At 40.7% G+C, this 21,270-nt stretch overlaps 2 protein-coding genes across 3 annotated transcripts in view; both read right to left on the bottom strand.

The window, feature by feature from the left end:
* bmp1b (bone morphogenetic protein 1b) overlaps positions 1 to 12,930 on the bottom strand; it is a 39,904-nt gene extending 26,974 nt beyond the window's left edge. For both annotated transcript variants that reach the window (XM_079861747.1, XM_079861748.1), the window contains exons 1-4: positions 12,380 to 12,930; positions 7,826 to 7,936; positions 6,705 to 6,851; positions 6,326 to 6,443 (exon numbers count right to left, since the gene is read on the bottom strand). In XM_079861747.1, coding sequence (XP_079717873.1) covers positions 6,326 to 6,443; positions 6,705 to 6,851; positions 7,826 to 7,936; positions 12,380 to 12,515 — 512 coding nt within the window. In that variant the 5' untranslated portion in view covers positions 12,516 to 12,930. The remainder of the gene's footprint in view (positions 1 to 6,325; positions 6,444 to 6,704; positions 6,852 to 7,825; positions 7,937 to 12,379) is intronic.
* A 4,062-nt stretch (positions 12,931 to 16,992) lies between these two features.
* Positions 16,993 to 20,872, bottom strand: npffr1l1 (neuropeptide FF receptor 1 like 1). Its single transcript, XM_079861692.1, has 4 exons — positions 20,719 to 20,872; positions 19,869 to 20,161; positions 19,601 to 19,700; positions 16,993 to 18,327 (listed from the first exon to the last, which is right to left on the bottom strand). Exons 2-4 carry the CDS (start codon positions 20,143 to 20,145, stop codon positions 17,517 to 17,519), a joined length of 1,188 nt encoding a protein of 395 aa, XP_079717818.1. The 5' UTR covers positions 20,146 to 20,161; positions 20,719 to 20,872; the 3' UTR covers positions 16,993 to 17,516.
* Between the last annotated feature and the right edge of the window lie 398 nt (positions 20,873 to 21,270).

The following is a 21,270-nucleotide window of genomic DNA, read 5'->3' as shown; positions in this document are numbered from 1 at the left end:
CGTCCCCCCAGGTTCAGAGGTATTCGGTTCACATCAGTAACCTCAGACAATGCCCCTGTCCTGAGAGCGGAAATCGCAGTCCTACTGGCGAAGGATGCGATAGAGCCGGTTCCTCCAGCCGATATGAAGACAGGGTTCTACAGCCCTTACTTCATTGTACCCAAGAAAGGCAGTGGGTTACGGCCAATCTTGGACCTGCGAGTTTTGAATCGGGCCTTACACAAGCTATCGTTCAAAATGCTGACGCAGAAACGCATTTTCGAATGCATCCGTCCCCAAGATTGGTTTGCAGCGATAGACCTGAAGGACGCATACTTCCATGTCTCCACCCTCCCGCGACACAGAATATTTCTGCGTTTCGCGATCGAGGGTCGTGCATACCAGTACAAGGTCCTACCATTCGGGCTGTCCCTGTCGCCTTCTGTCTTCACCAAGGTCATGGAGGCGGCCCTTGTTCCTCTGAGAGAGCAGGGCATTCGCATCCTCAACTACCTCGACGACTGGCTCATACTAGCACAGTCCCGAGCTCAGTTGTGCGAACACAGGGACCTGGTGCTCAGTCACTTCAGCCAGCTGGGTCTTCAGGTCAACCGGGAAAAGAGCAAACTCTTGCCAGTGCAGAGGATCTCTTTTCTTGGTATGGAGTTGAACTCGGTCGAACAGACGAGCGTGTCCAGTCGGTGATGAACTGCCTGAACACTTTCAAGGGCAGAATCGCGGTTCCACTGAAACATTTTCAGAGGCTCCTGGGGCATATGGCGGCCGCAGCGGCAGTAGTATCGCTCGGTCTTCTCCATATGAGACCGCTTCAGCACTGGCTCCGTGGCCGAGTTCCGAGGTGGGCGTGGCAACGCGGCACCTACCGGGTCCAAGTTACTCTGGAGTGTCGCAAACACTTCAGCCCATGGTCAGACCTGTTGTTTCTACGGGCAGGAGTTCCCCTGAAACAAGTGTCCCGACATGCAGTGGTATTCACAGATGCCTCTGCCACCGGCTGGGGTGCCACGTACAACGGGCATGCAGTCTCAGGGGTTTGGACAGGACCCCATCTGCATTGGCATGTCAACTGCCAGAGTTTCTAGCAGTACGTCTTGCTCTGAGCTGCCTCAAACGGTGCCTACAGGGGAAAGACGTGCTTGTCCGCACGGACAACACTGCGACTGTTGCGTACATCAACCATCAAGGTGGTCTGCGCTCTCGCCGCATGTCGCAACTCGCCCGCCACCTCCTCCTCTGGAGTCAGAAGCATCTGAGGTCGCTTCATGCCATTCACATTCCTGGTGCACTCAACACCATAGGCGACGAGCTATCACGTGCAACACTTCCAGGAGAATGGAGACTCCATCCCCAAGCGGTTCAGCTGATTTGGCGTCATTTCGGAGAGGCACAGGTAGACCTGTTTGCCTCCCCAGAAACCACCCACTGCCAGTGGTTCTTTTCCCTGACCGAGGCAACTCTCGGCACGGATGCTCTGGCACACAGCTGGCCCCGGGGCCTGCGCAAATATGCGTTTCCCCCAGTGAGCCTTCTCGCACAGACATTGTGCAAGGTCAGGGAGGACGAGGAGCAGGTCCTGCTAGAAGCTCCATACTGGCCCAGCAGGACCTGGTTCCCAGAACTAATGCTCCTCGCGACAGCCCCTCCTTGGCCGATTCCTCTGAGGAAGGACCTGCTTTCTCAGAGACGAGGCACCCTCTGGCACCCGCGCCCAGACCTCTGGAAACTCCATGTCTGGCCCCTGGATGGGGCACAGAGGTTCTAGGTGACTTACCCCAAGAGGTACTTAACACCATCACTTCGGCCCGAGCGCCGTCTACGAGACGAGCTTATACGCTGAAGTGGAACCTGTTCGTTGAGTGGTGTTCTTCTCACCAAGAAGACCCCTGGAAATGTTCGATCAGAGCCGTGCTTTCCTTCCTGCAGCAAGGGTTGGAGCGGAGGCTGTCCACCTCCACCCTCAAAGTTTATGTTGCTGCAATATCTGCATACCATGACCCCATACTGGGTAAATTGGTTGGGAAGCATGACCTGGTCGTCAGGTTCCTTAGGGGGGTGAGAAGGTTAAATCCTCCTCAACCTCCCTCCATACCCTCTTGGGACCTTACACTGGTACTAAGATCACTTGAGCTCGTCCCATTTGAGCCTTTGCAGTCAGTTGACTTGAAGCTTCTAACTATGAAGACTTTGCTTCTGCTGTCATTGGCCTCCATCAAGAGGGTAGGGGACCTGCAAGCATTTTCAGTCGACGAATCGTGCCTGGAATTCGGGCCGGGTGACACCAACGTGGTATTGAGACCCCAGCCTGGATATGTGCCCAAGGTTCCCACCACTCCTTTCAGGGACCAGGTGGTGAACCTGCAAGCACTGCCCCCGGAGGAGGCAGACCCAGCCCAAGCTTTGCTTTGTCCCGTCCGAGCACTCAGAGTGTACATAGACCGGACACAAAGCTTCAGGACCTCAGACCAGCTCTTTGTCTGTTTCGGAGGCCAGCAGAAGGGGAAGGCTGTCTCCAAGCAGAGGATGGCCCACTGGATAGTGGATGCCATCACCTTGGCTTACCAAGCACAAGGTGTGCCCTGTCCTCTCAGGTTGCGAGCTCACTCTACCAGAAGTGTTGCATCCTCCTGGGCTCTGGCACAGGGCGCCTCGCTGACAGACATCTGTAGAGCTGCGGGTTGGGTGACACTCAACACATTCACTAGGTTTTATAGCCTTCGTGTGGAGCCGGTCGCCTCCCGTGTTCTCGCCTCAAACGGTCAGAGACACGAGGGGGCCCCAGGTTAGTGTCGGCTTGCTGCGCCCACAAGTGCGCTAGAATTCTCCAGAGAGTCCTCTGAGTAGACCCTGTGAGTCTTCCGATCATCCCTATGGCATCCGGACGTTGCGGAGCGTCCGGTGCCAGGCCTACGACTGATGTATCCTCGAGAGCCAGCTCTAGGCCTGGATGCCCATATGTGCGACCTTCAGCAGGTTTCCATATGCGTGTTCCACGGCAAGCTCTTAATGAAGCCCGTGTCTCCCCTGGTAGAGTCCGCCCTGCCGTCCCTGCCAGTGTTGTTGTCCTCCAGATGGTGAGAGCCACTAAGGGACTCCGTATTGCACAGCCCTCACAAGGTTAGTCCATATGGTATCTTCCACTAGACCTCTAGTAGGATGTGGATTCCGCAGCGTTCCCTCCTTTGTAAAAGAAGGGGGGCACGCTTTCCCAGCGTTATCCAATATTTGTCACTATAAAGGGGTTATTCGGAACAGTAGTGACGGACACTCTCTGGGTAAGCCCTGTCTCATCGCCAAGAAGGGTAAGAGGGTTTAGGAGGCTTGCCCAGGGCACTGGAAGCGGGCAGCGCCCGTGGCACTTTGGTAGGGATCCCAAAATCGTTGGTCACGACGAGATGTCGAGAGTGACCGAATGATAGGGAACTTCTCGGTGAAATTGGCTCATTTAGTTACACTCGAAGTAGATCGGTCCTCTGAGCGAGATCCCAAAATCGTCGGCCACGACGAGACGTCTCCGTTCCCTCTCTCAGGGAACAAGCGTTACATATGTAACCGAGACGTTCTCAACACTGTATTTCTAAAATTGTGCAAACAATGGTTCTTGCTTAGATTATTGCCCAGTGGTGTGGTCGAGTGCATCAAGTAAAGACAAAAAATTTAACTAAAAGAAAAATTACAATTAGTCCAGAACAGAGCTAAACGACTCACTTTAAACTGTAATAGAAGGGCTAATATAATAAGAATGCTCTGGTGAAGGATTGTCTCTCTGCTTTGTTTTATAAGAAATATTTCTGTGTCTAGAGTTGCTAATGTCCTGTACTCACAACGTTTGTATAGTAGTACTAGTCATAATTTTAACACCAGGCAGGCATAAAAGGGATATTTTTTATTTCCTGTTTCGAAAACCACTGCAAAACAACAAACTGTAATGTATAGAGGAATGAAAATATGGAATGATTTACCATTGATATTACATATTTTTCAACAAGAAAAATGAGTTTTAAAAAAATATTTAAAGGAACATTTAATGGCACAATATATTGTAAATTGTTGATTTTGATATTTGGAATGATTGTTGGGTTAGTATGTTTCATTGACTTGACTTTTTATTGTTGTTGATTAAATGTAGTTTTGTATTTTTGTACTTGTTGGGACCCCAGGAAGAGTAGCCACTGCCTAGGTAGTGGCTAATGGGGATCCAAATAAACAAATACACCATTTACAGCCAATACAGGCAATTTACTAAGGAAAAATATGACAAAAATATGTCAAATATCTTTGACAGTTAAAGTACCATGTCTTGCCTGATCTCCACCACTTTTAGTAGGTGTCCTCAAAGTGTGCCCATATGTGTGTCAAATTTGTTGTAAATATCTCATTTCGTTTTGAAGTTTAGACACTTATATTTATGAGAGCATAAAAATGATCCATGGGCGACACTGATTGGATTTTTTTTGTCAATTCCTATCATAATTTTGACATTTGGGCGTTATTGTTTAGCTATTGACCTATGTTTTCAAATTTCCTGTGGTGGTTTTGTCTCGATCGGACAAATGGTTTCAAAGATAATCGCAAGTTTTTGTATGCGCTAAACGACACCGTTACACAAACCATAAGGCGAAACCTGGCATGTTTGGTATCGTTGGACTCGGCAGTCTAAGGAGGTCACTTCCGTGAAAAACGCTGGTTTGAAACTTCTCAGGCTCCTACAGGGCATTGTGCCGATGACGCATACTTAGGATTTGAGATATGCCAATGTTCTCATAGACTATCATGGCACCCTGGACAAAGACACTGCATGCCAATTTTTATCGGACTAACGGTTGGGTGCGGTTATAGCCATTTTCATGTTTTCTTTTTTCCTGTTATAGCGCCATCAAGTGGCCAATCGTTATGATTTTTTTCATGTGACCTCAGATTGAGCTCATAAACGTGTCCCGAGTTTAGCAAAAATATCTCTTTCCGTTCAAGGAAAATAGCCTAGTTCAAGTAACTCGAGTTCCGATCAAGATAAATTCAAGTTATTAGCCTGACTACGTCAGACTTCGTACTTCCGCTCAATTTCAGTTCGCTTCTGTACTCAGTCTGAGATAGCGACCGTATTCCCCGTTTTCCTCCGGCCTCAAAACAGCCGGTCAATCAACGAACAGAGGGTGGGCTGAGAGCCGTGACGTAGACGCTGATTGTACCGTGGATGCGTAGATTTACTTCACATAATCTGCAAAAGTCGTTCACAGCCATGTTCACTCCGGTATTTCGCTCGATGGTTTTGTTTTCGCATCATACATGTGTTTATAGTGGAAGTTAGATGCGGCCGAGCATGCGCATAACACACGCCATAACCAAACGTTATGTGATTGGCTTACGGATAACTAATGATTTTAAACTTCAGACAAGCGCCCCCCCCCCCCCCCCGCGAGAAAGAAAACGCTTTTCAATTATGCCATGCCAGACTCTGTCTACGAAGCAAAGCGAAGTAGCAGAGTTTGGTATTACCAGGCTATCAAGTTATAGCCGTTTTAGTAAAAGTGGCCCCGGTCACATTGAACATTTTGGTTTCCCTTAGCGACCGTGAATTTAAATTTCATGAATTTTGACATTTCTGCAGTGGTTTGGTTCCGATCAGGCCAAAAACCTAGGAGTAGTTCGCAAAAGTGGGTTTTTCAAAAAAACTAAATTTACTCGAAAATGGCGCCTGGAGGCGCTCTTACAGCACTCTTACTGACCCCAAACTTTTGAACAATAGTGTATGGCTCAGGTCTAGGGGACCTTTTAACCTGTTTTATCATCTGCTAGGCAAAAAAACAAAATGTATAATTACATTAAAACTATATTAAAATTATTGTTTTATTATATTAATTGTATGTATGTGTGGTCAATCTGAAAAGAAACAGAGCTATGTTTTTAATCACAATTGACCCTATTTACCTTCTTAATGGCAATTAAACAAACAATTAAATTATATTAACCAATAGCCAAGCTATTTAGACATTGATTTTGCAAAGACACATTCACACAGTTCTAGCTGCAATAGTGTCTAGTTAGACAATAATGTCTTTTTTGTGTGTGTGTTGAATATCCTGTAAAATGATTTGTGTGTCAATTCACAGTGACTGCACTGCAGCAATACATGCTGGGAGCCAGATTTGCTCTAGGAAAAAACTTGCTTGTGCACTTGTTGCCTATAGAAAGTCAAATCAAAGAAACTGCTGTAATGATTGGAGCTTTGGGATGTTTCTGTGCATCGGGGACTGAGGGAGAAACTGGAATAGTCAATAAGGTGAGCAACATTAGTCTCTCTACAAAGAAACTCAGAACATGAACTTACCCACATGACCGGATGGTAAAGATGATGTAACTCTCCTCCGTGCTTCTTTCCTTGAAGGTCACGCAAGTGTGTTTCTCCCAGTGGCGCATGGCTTGCTTGAAAATGGCTCGCTGGCTGCCTGCAGGGCATTTGATTTAAATCAGTAAAGGACATCTAGATAAAACTTTGAGCACCAACTTACTAATGAAAAATTACAAAGGATGATAAGACTAATCCTAAATTGGATTTGTTGTATTTTGTTAGTGTTAAGCTTAGAGCTTTTGTATGATGTTAAGTGCAGTTGGAAAAATGACATTACATGGGAACATTAGGACATTGGGGAAAAAAACACATACTGTACAGGAGAATATGAAATAAAAAACAAAACATGGGGCCTTACCGCTAAAGTTGCCACTAATAATATAGGGTATTATGCCATCCGGCCAAACTCTCTCAGGTCTGGCTGTGGCTGCTCTTCTTCTGCGTAGAAGGCGTCGATGGGCCAAAACTGGGTCCTTTGCACTGCTATTAGCTGAGGATCTGTTTGCTAGGGCAAAGACAATGCTTCAGACAAAATGTACTTGTCTACTTTACTCAGAATATTCCATGAAGTTTGTAAAGACCTGATTCCACAGAATTAAGTATTACACATTCATTTAATAATGAGTGCTGGCTAGATCAATTATAATTTACACGAGGAAAACTGTAGTCTGTAGTGTATTCAATTAGATTATACATTTTAGCTTATGTAATATAATCAGACTACATTTTGATTTAATTTTGACCTAAAGAAAAAGGATACCATACTTTGTTATTAACAACATGAAATGCATTAAACATCACATTACATCAAGGTTTCCAAAACTGAGGTTTTTGCAGGGTGTTCGTGAGTTGATGAAAAGATTATTAATTCAATCTTGATGTAAAATTAAAATAAATCATTTTAAAATAACAACTATCAAAATAAAATAGGACAGAATATTTTATTTGTTTACCTGAATGGCAATTGACCATCAGAGAACCGTGCTGTTAAATTTTAACATATTAACTTAAAAAATCTCTTTTAATTAATTTAATTTTAATTAACACTTTAGGTCAAAGGGGTTTGGCTGACAAAAAAAGGGAATCCCTGCATTACATAAAGAAACATTAAAAAGCACATAAACAGCAGTGACATTACACAGTGTAGCAAATTTGCTAAATCTGCATGATTAGTGCCTTAAAACTTAACTGTGTGTCCGATCTGTCTCAGTCACCAATAACCAATGTCTTCCAGGTTTATTTATTTTATTTTATTTCTTGTCCAGTTTTCCAGATTCAATAATTAGTGCAGGTCACTGGATATGATTCACAGCTATACATCATGATTAAGAGTATTTTACAATGTAATATAATCTAATTACAAGTACTTAATGTTTGGAATCTGATTATGTAATCCAGATTACATGTAATCAGTTACTACCCAGCACTGAATATCATTGCATGGTATAGCAGCGCTCTGTACTTGGCAACCGTACTCACCTGAATCAGGTATAGGGAAGTTAGAAGAGTCATTCTCTATAGCATCCATATAGTTCGCTTTAAGAAAGCGCAAGTCCTCCTCATCTAAGGCTATGTCCCCTAGAAAAGCAGCTAAACAAAGACGACAATAAATCACTGTCTGAATTTCTCAAGGTCAAGTAACATGCAACCCTGTGAGACTTGATGAGGGGGGAAAACATCACCATGATGAGAAGCAGCTTTCAGCCCAGTTTCAGGTTCTTGTTAGATGTTCACAGGTCCCCAAAAACTAAATCTGTGTTCTGGGGTCACACCTGCAACTTGTATACCAGTCTCAAATCAGATTTTAATGAGATAACTCTCATACAGTCTGGTCAAATTGCAGGGAGATTTTGAAAAAGAACCACACACCAACGCCAACTTCCATAAAAAGACTCTAGTGACTTTGCTCCAGGGCTTTGATCATTAACGCTACCCTATGCAGGCAGAAGCCATTATATAGTGCAGGTGCAGTGGCTTTAAAATGGAGGGATTTAAAAGGCACTTTACAAATCTAAATGAACAGGATTTGTGGTACTTTTTCTAAGAACCTATTAGCAGCCTTTCAGCAGACACTTTTGCATTTTTCAGGGACTTACAGCACAGTAATTGCATGGATGGTCCCTCTGTATTGGCGATAACAGAACGAGTTTGTGATTCTAGTAATTCTCCCGTGTCTGGAAAATCCGCTTTGGGATTTCTGTGTTGGTTTTCTTGTTTGTTGGATTTTTAATCCTTTATATTCATTAGAGCTTTAAACTTTAAGTCACCACCATCCTTAAACGGATGTCTCTGTTTGTATATTAAAATATAATCCATAAGTGAAGGGACAAGTAAGGTTTTTCGCAACTAAGAAAAGTTTCATAACTGTTAATTAGGTTAACAAACCATGCAAACAGGTCTTTAAAGATGGATGAAAGAGCGACAATGTTAAAACATAAAACACAGACATCTAAAGATCAATAAGTGTCCTTCTGTAAAAGCTTAAAGGGATAGTTCACCCAAAAATAAAAATTCTGTCATCATTTACTCACCCTCATGTTGTTCCAAACCTGTATGAGTTTCTTTCTTCTGCTGAACCTACTATGGAAGTCAATGGCTACCATCAACTGTTTCATTACCAACATTCTTTCAAATATCTTCTTTTGTGTTCAACAGAAGAAAGAAACTTTCTTTACAGGTTTGGAACAACATGAGGGTGAGTAAATGATGACAAAATTCAAACTATCCCTTTAAAGCTTCCTTATACAGTTTGTTTGTAAAATAAAATAAAATCGAATAAAAGGCTTTTTAAATAGTCAATAGCTGTTATATCCCTAGTTTGTGTGTTATTAGCAAGATGGAACCACGTCGTTCTAGAGAACGTTTTATTGTACAAAATATTAAGATTAATCATCTGTAATGTTGGCCTGCTTGCCCATGAAATATATATTATGTTAACTAATATCTTTCAAAAAATATATAGATTTAAGTTTATTTTGTCAACTAAATGCAATAAAACCTTATTTTGGTATCATGGCTTTAATTTACTAATTGTTTTCATCCTTTATATTCTGTATAAAGACATCGTAGCTCTGCATGAGTGGCTGTGAACATTCATTTCTGGAATTTGTGACCTAGCAGCAGAATTCATAGTTTTATGGACTCTGAGGCAGCAGGGAGCACTTTTATTATTGTACCCTGGTATGTTCAGCCTGGCAGGACATCTTATTAAGCCTGAAACATTTACTAAACAAACCAAAAAATATATGAGTATAATTTTGTCTTGCTTGAATTTTTCGCACGAAGCTGTCAAATCTATGAACATGCATATAAAACATACACTCACGCCCTCCTGTCACGCTGTTCTCGAAGTGTCAAAAGAAGAAAGAAGCAAGCCACAGCATACCAATTTTGAGGTAAAGCAGTTCCCAGTTAAAGGTTAAAATTAAATATGCTGTCTAAACGGCTTGACAGAAAAATGGCCAAGTGTCACTATCAGCATCCATCTTCACTGTTGTTCTGCTCAAAACTGAAAGTGTACAGACACAAAATCTATCAACGTTCCATATTGAGATATTAAGTCAATACACTGCCAGGTCTCATGTAAAACTTTAAAGACATTGAACTTTTCACCTTCCCCTTCTTCTCAATCCAAACAATTCCCTTCAGCAAAATGGATGCAAAGACAGGCCTTCACATTTAAAGGAAAAGTTCACCGAAAAATGAAAATGATCCCATAATTTACTCACCCTCAACAAGCCATCCTAGGTGTATATGGCTTTCTTCTTTCAGCCTAACACAACCAGAGTTAAATTAAATAATATCCTGGCTCTTCCTAGCTTTGTAATGGCATTGAATAGTGCCTGAGTTTCTGAAGGTTAAAAAAAGCGCATCCATCCATCATAAAAGTAATCCATACGACAATAAATGCCTTCTGAAACAAAGCGATGGGTTTTTACATACACGATGTAAGACAGAAGAAAATTCCTTTAAAATCTGTTCTTTTTGTTCCATCGAATCTAGTCATTACCGCTACATGGCAGCAGTAGTTGTTCCTCTTCCAATTTCCCATTTCAGTTCTTCTCTTTATTAGCATCAAATCAACTGTCTCAATTTAATGCTGGTTGGACCAAACCAAATTCTTGATAGGTTTCAATGGCCTGAAGCCCACTTCATGCTGTGAGGGTAATGAACAGTTGTCCAAAATGCTAGGCAGCCCCTGTCAGAAACATAAATGATTCATATGTAAATTCAAATGCCTTTCAACTAATTTTTTTAAAGCGCTTCTCTTATATGACTTTCTTCTTTCAGGTGAATACAATATGAGTTATATAAAAAAAATGTCTTGGCATTCCAAGCTTTATAATGGCAGTCCTGATTTTGAAGTCCAAAAAAGTGCATCCATCCATCATAAAAGTAATCCAAACAACTCCAGGGGATTAATAACGGCCTTCTGAAGCGAAGCGATGCGTTTGTGTAAGAAAAATATGCATATTTAAAACTTAAATTAAAATAAATAACTAGCTACCGACAGACAGCCGTACGTATCGATTTACGGTGAAAGAATAACCCCTGACCTGACGCATGATGTATTGATGAATGCGGAAGCGCAGAGGATAGAGCAAAACAAAACACCGCTCACAAATTAGAAGTCTAAAATGGGAATTTTTAAAGAGAAATGTCAGAGAAGCTTGAGTTTGTTGCCCAGCCCTATTTGTTTGAACCGTAAGAGGCATCCAAGCTTACGATACTCCTAACTCTGACATCCGACGTCATACATTGCGTCAAGTGTTACTCTTCTGGCGACTTGCGTAGGCCGTCTGCCGGAAGCTAGTTATTTTAGTTTATAAAGTTGTAAATATGGATATATTTCATCCACAAACGCATCGCTTCACTTCAGAAGGCCTTCATTAACCCCCCTGAGCCGTGTGGGGCACTTTAATGATGGATAAATGCACTTTTTTGGACTTCAAAATCAGGACCACCATTCACTACCATTATAATGCTTGGAAAAGCAATGACATTTTTTAATATCACTCTGATTGATTTCGTCTGAAAGAAGATAGTCATATCTGGCTTGATGGCTTAGGGTGAGTAAATCATGGGATGATTTTCATTTTTAGGTGAACTCTCCTTTAAATTAGTCAAAATCAATACTACAAGGTTAACGATTTCATCAGCAGGTGGGAATCATATTCGCTTGGCCACTGGCTCAGTAACACTGCCTCTAAAAGGAAGCAACTGGAAAACATGCTGATTTAATAATGATTAATCATAATAATAGTAGTAGTAATAATGAATTTGCACTCCAGCAATAATGAAAATGATAAATAGCGAATATGCAGCTATTTTTCTTGTGAAAACATTTTCACAGAGCACTGTTTGACCATAATGGCATGTAAACAATCCTAGTATTAAATTCAGTTCTAATAGTCAAAACAACATTTAACCTGCTGTCTATTGCAATTACAAAGTTTAGCTCAAAGAATTGGTGCTTTTGTCTGTGTTAGATGTCACGTTAGGGTTTAAACTTTTACAGGTCATCAAAACTTGGTTGGGTAACTAATGCTTTTTGTGCTGTAAATTAGGCAACATTTTATTTCTACACACTCTGCCCGAGGATGCTGATTTCTGAGTTGGGATAGGGGGAGGTGCCGAATCACCAGGATCCCATTCACTTGTCCCAGATCTCATGCTGTCCTGCAGGACACAGCTAAACAAAACAAAACAACACAAACAACACAGCACAATAACAGCACACAACCAAATGACATAAAACAACGCACGATTAAACAAAACATAAAACAAAATGTTAACCAAAACAAAATATTAAATAAAGCAACACGACAGCAAACAAAATAAAACAAAACAACTTTAAAAAAAAAAAAAAAAAATCAAAACATCAAAAAACTTTAACCAAAACAAAGCAAATAATAATAATAATAATAATAATAAAACAAAACAGTAGGTTATTTAACAAAACAAAATAACATCAGCAACAAGACAAAACAAAACAAACTTTTAGTTTAGAAACATATTGTTATAGGCAATTACCAGCTTTGCATGGGTCCATGTAGTCAACTTCATCACTTTCTCCTGGACTTGTGTGATAGTTTGAATCCACTTTCAATGCGATCGTTGATAAAAGCCGAAGACTGAACATAAACAAACATGTCCACAGGGAATTCATGACGGGAATGAGTGCGGATGTGGATGTGGACCTGGAGCCGGCGGAGAGCTGAGGGCTGCGGTGGGAGCTTGGAGGACTTGGGAAAATGGGAGCTCCCGGGAAGGCGAGGCTTTGCTCTCTTCAATGCCTTTATTCTAGTCCAGTGATTCGCTCAAATACCCGGGCCTCGTGCCAACACCAAGCTTACAAACATCACAGATCGGAGGTCAGTGCACTCAAAGTGTCCTGAGCCCATCTGTGTGGGACAAGAACGCGAACGCGCTCGCTCGTGCATTTCACTGCAGAGCAGAAGCAAAAATGTTTAAAACACAAATCTGACGCTATTTTAACAAATTATATTTCGTTAATTGCACTTACAGTGGCAATATCTTATATTTCTTTTGAATAGCAATCATAAAATATTCCTATCTGAAATGTGACCTGAAGAATCACAATTGTCTCAGTGACAGCCAGTCTCTGACTGTGTCAAGCAAAGGAAGAACCAGGTGAGCAGGCCACGGTTTTTTTTTTTTTTTTTTACCAATCAGAAATCAGCGTACTGCGTGTGACTTTTTTTTGCTAAAATCTGTAAACAGCAAATGCCGACACACGCTTTATTAACCAATCAGTAACGCTCTCTACATGTTTTGCGGTTGTCTCCAAGCGGAGCGGCCGCACTTCTATCTAGCGAAAGTAAAAAGAAGCCCATCAGAAATGCTCTCGGCAAAATTATAAAATTTCAGAATATACAAAGAGATTTTTTTTAACCATGCAAGTTATGTATTATTTATTATTAATATAGTTATTTAGATTTAAGCAAAACAGTTGTTTCAACAAAAAAATTTTTTTTCTATTTTATTCTATTTGTAATAGTTTTCTCTAAATATCTTGACAGATATGGCTTGTTCAAGGAACAAACTTATCAACAGAGTTCCATTCAAAAGTATCATGCCTATGCTGAAGCTTCAGCCTCAGAGGTTTGCAAGGGGCTCAAAAAAAAATTTCCGTACTACGCAGACCCTAAAGGAAAATAGTAAAGAAAAAAATATGAGATGATGGGAGGAAAAATTATTTGGCAATGCTTTTGCGTTCTCTCACCAATGTTTTGCGTTTCCCTGAGAAACTCTTTGTTCGCTTGCAAAATGTTTGCAAAGTTTTCGAGGGAATGCAAAACCATTGACTTGTTATTTTGATACTTACGCTATTGGCTGCGGTTCATAGTGTTCTTGTTAGAACGCCCTCCTCCCACGCTGATGACTCATGTTCGAATCCCGCTCAAAATGGTTTGAGTGGAACTGGTTGTATTTGGTGCCGTGACCCAGATGGGTTTAGGGGGGTAAGTGTAGGTGTAAGTGTAAGTGTAACAACAAAGTGTATTTGGTGCCGTGACCCAGATGGGTTTAGGGGGGTAAGTGTAACGGACTCAGGTCAGTAAGAGCTGTACATGTAAACCTCACTCCCCTGGCCTCAAGAGGTACCTCCTACGCCACAGCAACTCCGGTTTGAATCCCGCTCAGAGCCGGTTGACCGGTTACATAGCCTGGTTAAAACCAGACCATTCTCAGTAGTAACTGAGTTATGGTCTGGCAAAGCTCCATAGACAAATCATTTCCAAAGGGGCGTCACCAACGGACGTCACTCAAATGCCTCTGGGCGCAGTTGGATAGACCTAAAACCAATCAGAGCGATCGTCATCGTGTAAAGCCATATGCTGCGTCCATAAAATATGCCATAAAAGTATGTACTCTTTTTGTGAAGAAAAGGTATTTACTTTTGAATGTGTAGCAAAAAAGTAGGCAAGCTTTGGGACATACTACTTCGTCATCTTTATCGGACGGATCTGTCGCGTGCATCCTGTCACTTAAACTGCCCTGTCAATCATCGTGTCACAGTTAAAATCCTCTATTAAATCTAATTTAATTTCCTACCGTTTCGGAGAGAAATGTAGTAGCACGTTCATCTGCCAGTGGGTCTTTCATGGAGACTGTCCTCATGTGTTTGCAATTTGAATATAATAATCCATTTAAAAGTTGAATGGACGTCGCTCAAATGCCTCTGGGCGCAATTGGATAGACCTAAAACCAATCAGAGCGATCGTCATTGTGTAAAGCCCGCCTCAACGTTTCTGATTGGTGCCGCGATTTCTAGGCCATGGAAATGGGCTTGAATGAGCTCTTTGCCAGACTACTTCTCGAGCAAATCTGAATTTGCCGGAAGTTGTCTGGGTTTTCCCAGGCTACCGGTTACACCCGGTTACAAGAATATTGATTTTAAAATGTTTTCAAACGTTCTGCACTTACAGAACCTGAGCACGTTTGCAGATCAAGCTGGTTTAACTACATTACATTTGGCAAACCTGGTGCAGATGTATGATGACTGTCCCTGTGTAGAGGTTATGAGGTTTGAGCCCTTCTGTTTGGAACAACCCTACAAAATGGCTACCACACTCTCAAAAAAAAAAGGTACAAAAGCTGTCACTGCAGTGCATGTTAGTACCTCAAAGGTGGTAACAAAAAGTACATATCAGAACCTTTTTAAAGGGTACCATATACCAGTGACAACTTTTGTACCATTTTTTTCAGAGAGTGCTGTTCCTTAGTCACCCTACTTGCAAGTGTATGTAAAACTTATAGCTCAATATGAGAGGCATTTAGCAGCACCAATCAATTAAAATGTGAATTGCATGCCCAAGAGTGGAAATGCAAGCTTGTTTTACAAAATCCACATGGTATAAAAATGACTAAGCAAGGTATTACAATTAACAGAATATTTGTGAATATGGTGAAAAACAGAAGCAATGAATATAATATCTACTTAATTAACATATTTACAATAAAAAAAATGACTCCGGTAAACATCTTTAGCGGTCACATTTTATACATTAAATGGCTTTATTTTCCAGTTAGGTGATGTTTATCTTCAGTTATGATTCCATGAACTTGTATAACAGTGTGTGTTACTCATGAAAACATAGCAGCAAAATAATATGGTGCTTTCAGAGGCAATAACACTCTTTAAATTACAATATCACTAAATCTGGGCAGCAAGAACTGAGCTGACAGATAAGAATTATGTTCATAACAGAATGGTGTCACCACACATGAAATAACATGATGATATAAAATGATGTAAAAACATAATTTAATTTTTTTTTTTTTCTCTGTGCTTCTGTATTTAGCATTATATGTCACTTCAATCCAGAGTAATGGGCACAAAATACCTCCCACATATCCACATATATTCATGCAATATACAAAAAGGTTTGTTGCCCTTTTGTTTCCATCAGAGCCTTTACACTTCGCACATTTTAAAGCAGAGTTCTGAAACAAGGTAAAAACATTTCCATCTGTGTAAATCATTACTGACAAAACATATGAGAAGGTTTAAATGACAATAAAAGTGAATTAAGAGTCATATATGTTAAACATAAATAAATATAAGAATAAAAAAATCACTAATACACTTTTTAATCAAAGCAAACATTAAAGGGATAGTTCACCCAAAAATGAAAATTTTGTCAGTAATTACTTACCCTCATGTTGTTCCAACCGCGAAAGACCTTCGTTCATCTTCGGAACACAAATTAAGATATTTTTGATTAAATCTGAGGGCTGGATCACTTCTCCATAGGCTGCTAGGTGACCGAAACTTGCTGGCCCAGAAAAGTTATTAAAGAGATTGTTAATATAGTCCAAGTGACTACAGTGGCTTAATCTTAAGTTTATAAAGCGACGAGAATACTTTTTGTGCGCAAAAACAAACAAAAATAACGACTTTATTCCACTATTCATTTCCTTCTCTCTGGGCCTCGTAGTGTTTTTGCGCAGCGCGTCTGTGTTGCACGTCAGACGCATCACACACTTTGGCCAATTGTGAGCCTACGTGGTGACGTGTAACACAGACGCGCTACGCAAAAACACTACGTGAACCAACTAGAGGCCCAGAGAGAAGGAAATGAATAGTGGAATAAAGTCGTTATTTTTGTTTGTTTTTGCGCACAAAAAGTATTCTCGTCGCTTGATATACTTAAGATTAAGCCACTGTAGTCACTTGGACTATATTAACGATCTCTTTAATAACTTTTCTGGGCCAGCAAGTTTCGGTCACCTAGCAGCCTATGGAGGAGTGATCCAGCTCTCAGATTTAATCAAAAATATCTTAATTTGTGTTCCGAAGATGAACGAAGGTCTTACGGGGTTGGAACAACATGAGGGTGAGTAATTACTGACAGAATTTTCATTTTTGGGTGAACTAACCCTTTAAGATTTCTTTTATATATATATATACATATATAAATTTACAGTTTCTACAAGGCACCTGTGGTTTGATGTCCAATGATGTCAAGTATATAGTATTCATAATGGGAACATATACCTGGGCACAGCATTTTTTGGTTTGCTCTTTTGAATTAATTTATTCCCAGATATGTGTGATAAATCCTGTACTGTGTGTCTGGTATTGATTTATTTATTTATTTTTATTTATTTTTTATTTTTTTGAGTGGCACTCAAATGTCGTGCTGCAAGCCCAGATGTGGTTGGCTTGCATGCAAATTTTTAGGCTCTGCGGATTTCATTTAATCCTCCATGGATGCAAGACGAAAGTTTAATTTGAAAAACAGGTATCCGGTGTCAAAATCTCCACTAACCCATTAAATGAGACCCTCTGCTGTTGGATACACTAAATTTGGTTAAGAGTCCAGCCACTATATTTTAAACCTGAAATGTTCTGGTTTTATAATCCTCATCATCCTGTTACACCATTAAGACAAAAAAGTATGTTTATCCATTGACAGCCATTCAAAAGTAGCTGTTTATTCTGAAATAATGTTTGCGAGCAAAATACAAACAAGTTGAAAAGTTCAGGAATTTTTTGGGGACTGGTTATCTATGAAGCAAAGATGGCAGCATCTAGGTCATGTACTTATCCAGTAGAGTTGAAAGTGCCAGCTGAGCAACTTGAGCCATTGAGAAGAATGGCAAAGCTACAGCTTTCTCCTGGGACATAGAACTCCTCAATCCTTCACTCCATCCAGGCTCCTATAACTCTGTGGGAGGCTGTATTTCCATTCATGTTCTCAAGGAGAATTCCCTGAATACCATTAGCCGCCCCTTGAGGCATTACAGCGAAGCAGCAATCTTTCCGCCTGTTGGTCACATCTCGGCTCCCGTTGGATACTTTGTTTGGGGGCGGGAGAGCAAAGTGCGTGTGACACATCTCCAACCCAACAGAGTTGCAGGAGCCGCAGGCCATAGCGGCCTGGAAGCCCCTCCGGAAGTTCTCGTTGAAGAAGCCGTAGATGATCGGATTAACCCCACTATTGAAGAACGCCAGCCAATGAGCTACAGGGAAAAGATAGCTGCTCAAGAAGTCAATCTGCTGGCGGTCCAGATCCTGATAGTCCGTAAGAAGCATCAAAGTCCAAAGCGGTAGCCAGGACACCATGAAGAGAACGGCAACCATGATGAGCATCTTGATGACTTTCATCCTCCTCCTGGAGCGAGCTCGATTCTCACGTAGGTTGTTGGAGAGTTTGGCAGCGATGCAGCCGTACATGATGCTTATTAGACCCAACGGGGCCAGATACACATGGATGAAGATAACTGTGGTGTAAACTCGCCGCATGTTGGCTCTCGGCCAGTCCTCGAAACACACAAACAGTGGGTAGATCTGGTTGTCCTGCACCATGTAGATGTCATCCAGGTGAATGACGGTCAAGGTTGCAGCGGAAGGAAAGATGATGGCAAAAGCGAGCAGCCAAATGAAGATGATGGCGAAGAGCGCAGTGACCGGCCTCAGGCGGTGATGGAAAGGGTAAACAATCCCAGTAAACCTGTCAATAGACATGTGTAATGCTTAAGTACTCAGTTAAAAACAGGGAAATTATCATTAACTAAAACTAGTTATTAAAAAAACTGTATTCTGCTGATATTTTAGACATATCATGCTTGATGCTGTTGCTTGTGCAAATGATTAATAAACTGTAACTGTAGTTTTACCCATTAATAGACACGGTCCTTGAAAATGAATTCCAGCACAGCGCTATAACAACCATAATGAATTGACCCTTCACAATAGATAATGCTTTACAATAAACTCTGTTAGAGAGCTACATATGACAATTTATCTGTTCAATACAAATGTTTTGCAACATTTCAAGTTCTCGCCATCTCCAAAAAGCCAAGACAATGTTGATTCTTGTTTTATTACAAGCTCTGGAATGTTCTCTTTTTGCCAGCAGAAGCTCCTTTGTTTGGCCTTCTTTTTTTTTTTAAGATTTAGCTGATCCATGTCAATCTTTCTCACTTGATGTGACAACTAACCTATGTCACTCCTCCCAGCCATACACACAAGTATCCGAATCAACTTTTTTTTACGGATTGGACAAGACACACATGGGCAAGTGACACATGTACGCTATTTCCTGTGAAAAGCATCCTGTCCGGTCAGAAATATCGAACTTATAACAGGCTCACCATATATGAGGGTACGACAAAAACACATTTTTGGAAGAAGATGATTTAAATCTTGTTAAAAAAAAAGTTGCATAGTGTTCCTTCATAAAATAATGATCAAACTCTAAAGTAAAGTACCATGATTGGTTGGCAATTACCTCAACAAAATTACAGATGGGCAATGTACACTAATACATCCATTAGCCTATGAAGGTAAATTGCATTAAATTAGTTAATAATAACACAGAGAGATTAAAATGATCAAAGAATGCTTTTTGAGGTTGGTAATTATCCAGCAGCAGTGTTTTGTAGTCCCTGAGTGCACTAGTTGCAAATTATACCCTAAAAGAACCACAGCCCTTCCCATCTCTCTGGCACAAAAGCATATTTAATGCACTACACTGCTTTACCAAGAATCATTTTCTAATGAAAATGTTAAATTGGCCCAGTTTCACAGACAAGGCTTAGATTAAGCCAGAATTAGGCCTTAGGACAATTAGGACATTTAAGTAGCTTTTATTTGCATCTTGAGACAAAATAAATTTTAAGATAATATCAGTGCAAGTTGCTTTAGTTAAAACAGCTCAATAATGCATTTTAGTCTTGGACTAGGCTTATGCCTTTTCTGTATGTAAAATTAATCATCATTACCTATCAACTGCTATGGCAACCAGAGTGAAGACAGAAGCAGACACTGACATGCCCTGGATCAGGTTGCTCATAGTGCAGGTGATCTGGCTAAAAGGCCAACCTGTCGAGAAATCAAGGACAGGATTGTCACATGAAGCAGAAATCCGACGACTGTGATTATGATGATACTGATATGAAAGTCATGATATTGAATATGACGGTCACATTCATGAAGATTATATTGATAATGATGGCAATGATGATGAAGATGATGACCCCCCCCACTGACCTGAGATGAGGCTGTCAATCAGTGTGGTGGGCACACAGAACATTCCCACCAGCAGATCACTAATGGCCAAGTTCAGGATGAAGAGATTAGTGACCGAACGCATGTTGCGGTTCCTGATGATCACCAGGCAGACCAGTCCGTTCCCCACGACACAAAGGAGCAGCACCAGCAGGTATGAGAAGATGTAGCTGACCGCCATCCCTGCCGAGTGGATGTAATACGGCAGGAGCGTGAAGTTGTCCGAAGTGAGGTTGTCAGCAGAGAGGTTCATGGTCATTTTGTCTATTTTAGATCTTGAAAAGGGAAATGACAATTCATTCTGATAAGATATTCATATTGGTTTCATCAAATACTGCAAAAAACAAAACAAAACAAAAACTGTCCACAATTTATTGATGATGAGATATCTAAATGATGAAAATGTCTCAACCACACCACAAAGGACTTTCTTGTTTAAAAGTGAACTTCCTTTTAATCAATTATTAATTGGTCAAATAATTCTAACAGGACGACAAGAGCTTGTGCTGGTGTAGTGGTGTAAAATAGTGAAAATTATATTAATTTATATATATATATATATATATATATATATATATATATATATATATATAGGTTTCAATAATTGCATTACAAATTCTTAAAACAATAGTCAATTTTTTTTTACTGTTGTGCATAGGCTACGTGTTATTCAAAGTATAAACACGAGATTATTCAGCTCAGCATTTATAGCCACAGAGTATGACCATATCAATTTCGTATTTTAAAAGTTTTAATGACAACAAAAAAGTCTTACAACATAGCATATCATAGAAAAAATGATATCAGTCGAAAAGCGAATAGGACTGCTCACCTGTTGCGTGTGTGTGGCTGTGTTAAATCCACTCATGTGATGAGCCACAGATCCACTGTGGTCTGTGTTCTGGCTGCAATGCGCAACTCTCTCTTCATCGTAAAGCGCAGTGAACTGAAAACATGCGCGCGACGTGACAGTAGATTCCACTAGTGCGGTGACAGCTGGATGTCAAGCGAGTGACGTCATCGATCATACTAGTTTTAATCACGTAACACGAAAATGTCATTTAAACGTACATTTACATCATACAGTTAATCATTTAGGCTATTGGATGTTTTACCCTAGTGGATTACGAATTAATAAGTAGCCTACGCTATATGACTGCGTGTAGGCTAGCCTATTTACAGTTCGGCTATAAATTAACTTAAAGTTTCAGCTACAACTAATCGTTTAAAATGTAACAACAACGATTCCGGTTGTAGTCTTTTAGTAGCCTACTTTTGAGGAGAATTTTGAGGAGGGAAAGGAATGCAAGTCTTCCTAAATTTACTGCCTCCAGCAGTCTGTTGCCATATGATTAAATCTTTTCAGATTTAGCCTGATTCAATT

Source organism: Squalius cephalus, assembly GCF_949319135.1.
Source record: "Squalius cephalus genome assembly, chromosome: 24".
Taxonomy (NCBI): Eukaryota; Metazoa; Chordata; class Actinopteri; order Cypriniformes; family Leuciscidae; genus Squalius; species Squalius cephalus.
This window is presented reverse-complemented; position numbering and strand designations above follow the sequence as displayed.

Coding starts and splice junctions, on each gene's coding strand:
- npffr1l1 (XM_079861692.1), bottom strand. CDS start 20,145: ATGACCATGAACCTCTCTGCTGACAACCTCACTTCGGACAACTTCACG. Junction 19,701..19,868: donor GATTGACAGCCTCATCTCAG/GTCAGTGGGGGG, acceptor ATTTCTCGACAG/GTTGGCCTTTTAGCCAGATC. Junction 18,328..19,600: donor GTTGCCATAGCAGTTGATAG/GTAATGATGATT, acceptor GTCTATTGACAG/GTTTACTGGGATTGTTTACC.